This window comes from Lagopus leucura, unplaced genomic scaffold, assembly GCF_019238085.1.
Source record: "Lagopus leucura isolate 7727_CA_CO unplaced genomic scaffold, USGS_WTPT01 212-0_obj-0_obj, whole genome shotgun sequence".
Lineage (NCBI taxonomy): Eukaryota > Metazoa > Chordata > Aves > Galliformes > Phasianidae > Lagopus > Lagopus leucura.
In genome coordinates this window covers 3,219-13,092 of record NW_024967202.1, presented here as the reverse complement: position 1 = coordinate 13,092, position 9,874 = coordinate 3,219, and the positions used below count along the sequence as shown (strand labels likewise).

At 53.9% G+C, this 9,874-nt stretch overlaps 1 protein-coding gene across 1 annotated transcript; it reads right to left on the bottom strand.

Moving 5' to 3' along the window:
- Window positions 1-217: 217 nt before the first annotated feature.
- LOC122193001 (maestro heat-like repeat-containing protein family member 2B) lies at window positions 218-8,192 on the bottom strand (the record flags this gene model as incomplete). Its single annotated transcript, XM_042893695.1, is given in 26 exon segments — window positions 218-370; window positions 781-890; window positions 1,095-1,218; window positions 1,319-1,325; window positions 1,390-1,429; window positions 1,432-1,477; window positions 1,849-1,941; window positions 2,058-2,193; window positions 2,451-2,530; window positions 2,839-2,961; window positions 3,181-3,342; window positions 3,478-3,600; window positions 3,799-3,918; window positions 4,193-4,300; window positions 4,630-4,682; window positions 5,096-5,237; window positions 5,406-5,446; window positions 5,574-5,692; window positions 5,694-5,728; window positions 5,893-6,000; window positions 6,145-6,264; window positions 6,667-6,740; window positions 6,826-6,939; window positions 7,053-7,122; window positions 7,405-7,497; window positions 8,001-8,192. Coding segments are annotated over 26 exon segments (2,586 nt in total), but the record flags the coding sequence as incomplete, so codon positions are not given.
- Between the last annotated feature and the right edge of the window lie 1,682 nt (window positions 8,193-9,874).

Here is a 9,874-nt window from a genome sequence, read left to right as displayed (position 1 = left end):
TTGACTCTGCAGGGAGTAACCATGGACATTCAGTGCATGAGTGGTGCCTGCTCCCTTGACATGCTGCCAAGACCTAAGCCTAAATTTCATGCCAGCTACCCTGTCCATGCCCTGGCTCTGCGTTCAGGCTGTGCTTCTTCAGCACAAGAGGAAAGCAGCACAAGGCATAGCACAACAGCTAGCAAAAGTGCAAGACACGTGGAAGAATGTCTCTTACATCCTGACAGATGTCCTTTCTGTACATCTGCAGAAAGGTGGTCATCCACTTCCCAGCAGCACGCACATGCACTCCTTTGGCTCTCTGGAAGGTCTCCTTGATGGCCATCATGAAGTCGACAGTGCATTCTAGAGGAAAGTTTCTACACACGATCTGCAGAGAAATGAGAAGCAAGAGAGATCCTATCACTGCTCTGCAGCAGCTCTTCAAAACATAAAGCAGTCTTGAGGGCATTCTTAGTTCAGCAGCTTGCCAGTCATTCATGCAGCAATCATAATGCTCCTGCTGTTTATACAGAAGGCAGCTGAGCCTTCTCTCAGCTTCTCTACCCATGGTGTTTGCTTACATGCAAAGCCTACCTCCCAGCAGCCACAGTCACACACAAACACACATGGAGTCAGCTCCTTGCACTGGTCACCTGAAGGCCAGGCATAGCTCAGAGCCTTCTGCTACTTGCTGAGAAAAGCAGTCTCAGGGTGACAGCTCATTCTGCTGTCATCAGTGCAGGGTTGTGCAGAAGCCCATGCACTGAGATCCCACCAGCCTTTTTTGGGTCCATTTACCCTTGCCATTTTGGATGAGGTCTGGAGCCGGCAGATGGTGCTGCAGGCTTGCAGCCCCTCACACAGGCTCCTGATGTCTCCTGTCTCAATGTCTCTGTTGGTTGCTTTGGCTAGAAAGAGCACAGGGAGAAAAGGGAAGTCATGCTTCTGGAAATGGAACTGCTTTCCAAGGGGAAGAAAGACAGAGGACAGGGGGGGGACAAGAAGAGAGCTGTGCACAGCTCCTCTCCCTCCTGTAAACAGGATCCAGCCCATGGGGCTCTGGTAGTGCTGCAGAGGAGGGCAGAGGGCTGGCGCACACCTGCTCTACTCACCTTGGATTTGGAGAAAGGAGCTGAGACAGGTGACAGCCAACTGGTGGGAGGTGGGCATGGGGTCACATGTCAGAGGTGCCAGCAATCCCACCAAGGAGCCAAAGTGCTCATAGGCATCTCCTCTCTACAGGGGTGAGAGGCAGGGATAAAGCTGTAGGTGGCCCCAGCTTCTCCTGCCTGTGCCTTCCCCACACTGTGACACAGCATGCACAGCTGAATGGAGCTCGCCTTCTAGCTCAGGGGCACGGGGGAGGGAGCAGAGGGCATGTGGTGGGGCTCTTTACTCATTTGAAACTCTTCACAAACAGTCAGCAGCTGGGAGCAGGTCTGCAGGCCTTCTTGCGCTCCCACACGTTGTCTGATGTCATAGATCTCTGCAGGACCTGTGGCAGAGCATCTGTCTCACTGAGGACGTCTCTTCTTTCCCTTCCTGCCACCCCTCTCCCTGTCCCTCCTTTCCTGATGCTTTCCCTCAGGGCCCCCCACCTCACTGAGCACCAGCACTGCTGCTCCTGCTCTCTGCAGACACTCCTGCCTCCTAACCCAGGAGCTTTTCCTTGGCTGTGGCTTGCCCCAGGCATGGGCTCCTGCCTTTCCCCCTGCAGGGCCCATTTCCCTGCCCATTTTTGAGCTTGCAGTGGGCTGCATGTCAGCAGGAGATTTCTCCCCCTCTGACCGCCTTCTCAGTCCCCAGATCTCTGTCCCCGCTATTGACAGTTACCGTGCTTTCTCCCTTACCCCCCCACATACTCACATGGACTATGTTCTGGAAAAAGCCACGGGTGGGCTCTGTCTTGAGCAGAACTTCCATGAGCTGGCCCAAAGATTTCAATGATGTTTGCTGAAGCTGAAAGCAGAAGAGGGGATTGAGGTGTGGCATCATGGCTGCTGCCAGAGCATAGGTTGTGTGTGCTTAGGTAGGGCTCTGACCAAGAGGTGGCCGAGAAAGTTATGATAGGTTACCTGCAGGCATTGAGCTGCTTGCTGTGACTTTCTGATCTTCAGCATCATCTCCGCTGAAGGGTGCATCACAATGTTCTTGCAGCACAGAACCAATATTTCATGCATATCCTTGCTTTCTAAAGAGGGCTTCAGCTTGCTGACAGGAGGAAAAAAGGAGAAAGCAGCGAACCACCTCCTGCTCTGAAGGGAAGGAGACTCCAGGTCTCCCTTCTCTTCCCTGCCAGGGAACAGAAGCACCAGGGCCTTTCTCCCTGCCCAGAATCTCAGCTTCTCTGGGCACAACAGCCCAGCTATCTCTGCTGTAGATACAGCTCCTCCCCCCCGCCCCCTCCAGGCCTTTGGCAGCTATCCAAAATGGGGACCACCATCCTGCCTTGCAACCCCAGACCTTACCTCAACTGCTCCAGGGCCAGAACCAACTTGAGGGGCACTGGGGAGACAGGGATTCCTGAGCAGTACTTCTTCAGCAAGTCCTGCAAGTCCCAGAGAGACAGTGTCAAAGTGGGCAAGAGGCACACAAGAGCTGTTCTGTCTGGCCCAGAGACAGATACAACTGCCACACACCAGCCCCATCACTCCCACATTTCCCACAGTGGCACTGCAGGATGCAGCATCTCCACGGCTGCTGGACCTCGCCTGCTGCCCAGCTGCTGCCTGCCAGCACCCAAGGTCCCCACCAGCTGGAGACGTGGCTGAAGGAGACCTTTATGCCTCCAGAGAAGCAAGCCCCATGGCACAGCTCAGAACTCTACTGCAGACAGCCCTGTCTCTAGGCACTCACCATCAGGATCTCCAGAAGCTTGCCCTTCAAGGAAGGGTTAAAGCAGGCAGAGTCATCCACAGCTTGCAAGGCTGAGCTGAAGTCCGTGATGCTCTGCACCAGCGCAAGGTTGTTCTGCAAGTCCTGAGGCCCAACAGAGAAGAACATTCTTTGAACTGTGGGAAGGGCTGAGGGCTGCAAGGGGGACACATGTGGGCAATGCTAAGGGAAAGCTTGGATCTTCATCTGGGCACAGATGGTCCCTCAAGGGACCTTTGAAAAGAGAAGGCCCATCTCAGCATTCCCCCATTTGGAGGGGCTGCATCAGGTGCTCAGACACCCTAGCACGCTTCAAGTTCTCACCTGGCAGCTGCAGCCTGATGCCTGCAGCATCAGGACGTTGCCCACGATGTCTCCCTCCAGGTGGACAAGCAGCTGTTCCTTGGAGGCACGCAGTGCCAAGCTGCCATGAGCGAGCATGAGAGCACTGTGTGTGGCATGAGCTCTCGTGCTGTCCAGCTCCATCTTTGTGGGGAGAAATGCCTTGAGACACTTGCTCCATGGCCTCCAGTGCCCCGCGATGCACCTGTGCTCCCAAGGCAGGAGCTGCTGCAAAAATAAGGCAGAAGAATGCCAAGATAGAAACCTGTAATACTTCACCTTCTTGCGCCTGGAAATCCTCACATTCCGGCCTTTACACAGCCTGGATGCAAACACGGTGAGCGTGTCCAGGACTGGGTGGAAGTTGCCTTCAGCAGCATGGCTGAGAAGAGAGATTATTCCCTGCACAAAAGAACAAGGAGCAGTTGGCGCAGGCCTGAACCTACTGGTGCGGCCAACCAAGGTGACCGGGCCGGTCCTTGCCTGAGGGAAATGGCAGCAGTGAGGAGATCAAAAGGCCTGGAGCAGGGCCAGGAGAAGCCCTCGGCCCCAGGGATGGAGCAGGGATGCTCACAGAAGCTGGAGGAGAGGAGAGCTCACCTGGGCCTCCGATGGCTCCTCCGCATTTGCTTCCTCCAAGTGCTGCAGCAGCTTCTCTTGGACGTGGAGGACTCCCTTACAAGCTCCCAGTGCTGTCCCCAGAGCCTTGTACAGGAAAGCCTGATGGGAAGGGAAGGAAGAAGCTGAGATGTGGCAGCAGCCTGACCTGCTGGGAGAGGGCCAGGTGGGAAGGACCCACTTCCTGGGAGTCACTGAGAGCAGCTGCAGGGCTGAGCTTTAGCAGCCTCCAGGCAGACTGCAGGAAAAGGCCCTCTGGGGGGCACAGACCAGGGAAGCAGCATGAGCAGCCCACGTGGGCAGAGCACCAGCCGCAGCTCCAGCCCCAGTAGGGCACCTGCAGCTGAACTGCTGGGTAGAGCCAGGGGGAACCCACCTTTTCTCCAGAGCTGCTGGGAGAACTGCTCAGCCACCGGCTCAGCTCGCAGCTCAGGGCCTCGATCCAGGCCTCATCAATGATGGTGTCCAGCGACGCCCTCAGGAACTGTTGGAGAACAGGAGAAGCCAAAGTTCCCTTGCCCTCTGCCTCTTCCCTCGCTCCCAAGTTGCTGCAGACTTCTGGGGAGAGTGTCTGCAAGAACAGCCTTTCTCCCAGCTGCCCCAGCATTCCCTCCATTAAAGCCGCCTGCCTCTCTTCTCCTAAGCCCTCCCCGGGCTTGGGACAGAGAGGAACAGGCAGCACCACAAAGGTGTGCAGCTGCTCCGCTGCAGCATTTGAGAGGCTGTTCCTGTCCTGCAGTGGCTCATATGGGAGCAGGGCTCCTTGAGGCAGGCAAGCACTTCTCTGCACCACGCCTCCCAGCACTGCTGTACCTTTAGCAGACGGCACTCCCACTCTGCAGGGTCCGGGAAGCTCTCATCTTTCCCTGCACAGCAATAGGAAGCAAAAGACCTTTACTTGGGATCAGGTCACAAACGAAGAGCTGCTGCAAACTTGGCTTGGCCAGGGCACTCGATGCTGCCAAGCTGGGACCCACACTCCCTCCACAGTGTCCCTGTCCTCAAACACTGTCCCCACAGGAACGCAGAACTAACTGCTCAGACTGTCATGTCCCTGCTGTCTGAGGGGACATGAAGGGCCCATCCGTGTTCTGGAACGGGCAGATCCCTGGGGGCAAAGGTCCCTGGGCCTCAGCGCTGTCTCCCTGGAATGGGAACAGCAGCAGAGCAAGCACCGGGCTGCAGGAAACACTTCCCCTCTGCCATGCTATAGAGCTGCATTTTCACTCCCCCCCTCCTTCCCTGCCTTGGCCTCTCCCTCCCCACCAGCGCTTTTTACCTTGGAGACACTGCAGCAGCAGGGGGATCTCAGCAGCCCACATGGCCCCCACAGCTCTGTGGAACCTCTTGTGGAGGTTTTGCATCAGCAGCAAGGCAGCGACTTGGAGTTCACTGCCTGCAACAGGGCTCCCTAACACCACCTGAGCGAGAGCAAGGAGAAGCAGGGTCACTTCTGCAGCAAGAGCAGAGGGAAGCAGCTTGGCTCTGCCCTGACAGGCAAGGAGCAGCCAACAGCTTTGCCCATGGCCATGCTGCTTCCTCCTGGGGGGGGGGGGCTCCTCGCACTGGCCTCTGGAGCATCTACTCACCAACAGGCGTGCCAGCAGTGTCTGGGGAGTCAGCAGTGGGCCTGCAAGGAGAAAGAAGTGCTGAGTAAGACTCCAAGACACTCCATGCCCTGCCACAATCAGCTCCTCTGTCCCTTCTGGGTGCTAACACAGGTCAGCAGAGCTCAATGGGGGAGTTTCTGCTCCTACCTTGAAACATGGAGCTGACAAAATGAGGATCCAGATCTGCTATCTGCCGTCCTGTCAGGTCCTCTCTCTCAGCCAGGGCTTGGACACAACGGGAGACTGGAATCAGCATGCCCATGTACTGGCACCACAAACAGCAACAGCCACGGCCACAGGAGCTGTAGGGAATGAGGCAGTTGAGCATGTCAGCATTCCTGCCTCTGCTCAAAGATGAAGAGGACTCAGTGAGTTTCCCTGAGTCTTGTGTGCTTCAGAGCACGTTGGAGGAGGGACCTGGGGTGTTGGAATGGGATGAGGAACACGTGATGTGAAGGCAAGGAGCATCAGGAGGGCCTCTCACAGAGACATCCAGTGACTCCAGGATGCCCATGCACAGCTCTTGGAGAGCTCCTTCTTCCTTGGCTTCCTGGGCAGAAAGGTCTCCGGCTGCCTGCACAACAGTGGTGTTGAAACACCGGTTACTCTCAGTTCTCAGGAGCCTCTCAGGAGGCTCAGGTGTGGCCCCACCGGAGCTTCTGTGCCAGCCTCTGACAGCATGGGTCTTCCAAAAGAAGGTGCTGCCTACTGTCCTTACCCTTCTTCCTGTGGCACGGCTGAACTCATTGAAGATGTGTCCCACCAGATCCCAAGCTGAGCAGCTCCGGGCGTTAGTGCTGAGCAGATCCTTGATGAAATACAGAACAGCCCTCCTCACCTGCAGGGGTCAATTGTGGGTGTGATTTTCCTGGTCAGAAGGCAAAGGGAAGCCACCTGCTCATCGGGGCAGCCCTTTGGGCATGAGCAGAGACAGCAAGAGCAGAGGTCCATGCACAGCACAGGGACCCGTCCTCTCCTCTCTGCCTGCTCTTCCCACAGGAGCCGTAGTGACAATGTGGTCAATGCCCCAGCAACCTCCCTGGTCACCCCTGCCCTGTCCGTGTCAGTAGGAGCATCACCACCCTGCAAACCCCCCTGCAGGGGGTTGGACTCGATGATCTCTGGAGGTCCCTTCCAACCCCTACAATTCTGTGATTCTGTGATTCTGTGATGATACAACTCCAATTTTTTAACAACAAGCTACACCCCAAAAGCACTTTCTTTTCCCAAAAGAGCTCGCCCGGGTCCTGGAGTCATTGCACACACGCTGCACAGCCTCTGCAACCTCGGGCAGCATCTCTGTCATCACAGGCTCTGCAAGAGATGCACAGAAACATGCGTGGAGGCACAACCCAGATGGCAAAAGGGATCCCTGGAAGTACCAACCCGTGGTACTTACCATCAGACCAAACCAGAGCACTGAGCAGACCCAGGGCTGCCACACGTCCAGCCTCCCACTCATCGCCCAGCTGTGACTGCAGAAACAGGAGCGTTTCCTCTGGGCAGATTCGGGCTGCAGGAAGGAAATCCCACACTATGTTAGCGAGCAACTCATGTCCACTTGTGAGGTTTGAGAGAGGTTTTGGCCAGGGCTCCGGCAAGCATCGCCAAAGCTCCTCTCCTTACCCTGCAGCAGCATGCAGCGGGTCAGCTCTCTGCTATCAGCCTCGCTGTGCTGCTTGGTGTCATCAGAGAGCTGTGGGAACAAGGTCCATTTGAGAAAATCACATCAGAACTGAGGATGGAAAAGACACTGTGCTGCCAGCTCTCATCTCCCTTGGCACTCTCGGGAAGAGGACACACACACAAAACCCAGCCTGCCCCACAGCATTCCTAGGGGCACACGCATGGCTCTGGTGCAGCCTTGGGCAAGCAAGAGCTAAGGCTGAGCAGCCATCAGAGGCTCGGAGCTTTACAGTCCTCCTGAGATTTAGCCAAGAGAGAAACAGCTGTAGGTGCAAGGATAGGCTCCTCTTACCTGGTAGAACACGGCAGTGGTGATGTCCAGAAACTTGTCCTTTGGGATGACGGACTCAACTCCCTCTAAGGCCTCCAGAAAGATAGTGAGGCTCTGCAAGAGACCAGGAGAGCCACATCTAGCCACCTGGGAGCAGAAAACTGTTTCCCAGTGGTTTGTCTGCTGGGAGAAGCTCCTGCACAGGTGTTCTTGTTTGTGCCCCCTCCCAGCAGCACCGAGAGACTCTCTATGCTCTCAACTGAGCCATGCTTGGGCATTGTTTGCAGGCATTTCTCACCCAGCAGCCCTCTTCTCCCCCACCAGATGCAACTGGATGTGGTCCTCCCAGTTGTTAGCACAGAGCTCCTCAGGCACTCAGAGCCCCACGGTGGTGTTGGTGAAGCCTCCCATCCCCAGGAGATGAGTCCAGTGACTCTTGGCTCCCTCCTGGCTTCTGTCCACGCGTTTCCTTCCTTACTGAAGAACTCAGGAAGCCTCAGACCTCCCTTGAACACCTGTTCCTTCTTTCTCCAACTGCTCTCTGCCTCCTCCCGCATCCCCCTGATCCCTCATGGCACTTGTACGGGCTCCACACTGAGCCCTGTGCAACATCTCACCTTGGCCATGATGGTGTCTTGGACATCCTGACATGGGTGCACGAGTCAGAGGAGCTGCTCCCAGACGTGCTCTCGGTGCAGCTCCTCTTGCAGGAGGACAGCCATCATGGCAGTCACAACCTCGAGGACGGCCTGTTTGTCCTGGAGATGGATGGCAGAGGCCTGGCACCAAAGACTGAAGGTCTGCCCTTCCTACAGAGAGGGCTTTCTCTTCCCCTTCCCCTTCCCCTTCCCCTTCCCCTTCCCCTTCCCATTCTCCATAGCCCCATGTCCAGAAGGAGATGGGCTCGCTCTCTGTGGGCAGGCAGGTTTTCCCCACACCCTCATTCCCAGCTGTCCCCGCCCCAATATTGTGACATGCAGCTGCTTCCTGGCAGGGAGATCCAGCCCCGAGCACAGAGCCAGTTCAGGGCCCTTTGCAGAGCCAACCCACTCCCTCTCATCACCCCTCTGCTCTCAGCCCACTGGGCACAGACAGAGCTGCTGACATGGATGCCCCTGCTGGGCTGCAAGTACACCCTGCTGGCTCATGTCCATTGTACGTGTACTGCAGTCAACATTCTAGGATGATATACAAAAACAACCTCATTTTTGCTATATTTAAACACTTCTTCACCTTCCTTTACGCTGTATTATTTAAAGCTTTGCTCATTCATATGAACAACTGCAGAGCTCACCTGGCGCCTAACTGCCCGGAGTCTTTGTGGCAAGGTGTAACACCAGTTAGAAAAACAAAAAACATTTTGAAAGGGGACAGAATGGATCCCTCATTACAATGATTTCCTTCTGTTATGAGCATCCATAACAATTTTTACAGCTTACTAGTTGCAACTTGTATAATGTGAGGAGCACTGCCAAACCGTTCCATCCACCCCATAAGTTTGGTATTGCATTTGATACTTTGTATGCAGATGAACTGCAAGGAAGTCATTTCAGAAGAATGAAGGAATGGCAGTTATGATCACACAGCAATTTGTTTTTCCTCTAATTCTCAAGAGAGTTGTTTTTGTTTTTTGGTTTTTGGTTTTTGGTTTTTTTCCTTTTAAGTCTAACTTTATTCAACTTGACATTCAAAAGGCTGGAGTAGAAATCTCTAATTGTGTACTAACAAAACTGATTTGGGCATAGAATTTATTTTAAGACCAGGAAAAGGTTGCAACTTTTTGCATTAGGAACATACCACACTTTCATGAGGTACTGGACTCCCTTTTCTGCAGTATGTATAGCTTTGATTTATGATCTAGCAAATAGTTCTGTTTGTTATTTTCTTGACATACAATCTTCCACATATGCACAGCTGTCCACAGCACAATCACTATTCACATGAAAACAAGATCATTTTAGTAGTGGAAAACAAATGTAAAAATGTGAAATTCACCAGTATTTATCATTTTGTTTGCACAGTCTATGCTGAAGTGTTAACACTAACCAGAGATTCTGTTGCATGTCCAAGACACACTCCATCCAGCTTTGTGCCATATGAGACAGTCAGAGGCAACTGTTCTGTCTTTTCATTTCCTGTATCACAGCATTAGTTCCCTACCAAATGCATGAGTCTGCTGGAAATCAAGGAGACACAGACTTTGATCTGCAATAAAAATCGCAAACTAGATCTATTTACCCTTGAAACAACTTCAAAGTGATTGATTGCTCAGATAACAGCACTGATAGCAGTGTTACTGCCATAGTCAGCTTCTCATCAGAGGCGACTGCCCTGGATCAGGCGGCAAGTAGTAGGTTACTGTTCAACACATTTATTACTTCCCAGGTTTCTTCTTTTTACTTCCTGCATTACATTGTGGTTTGGATTTGTACTTGTAAGTCAAGCTGTAGCAGAAGGTCATGACAGAATATACCAGGAAGCAGTAGAGCTC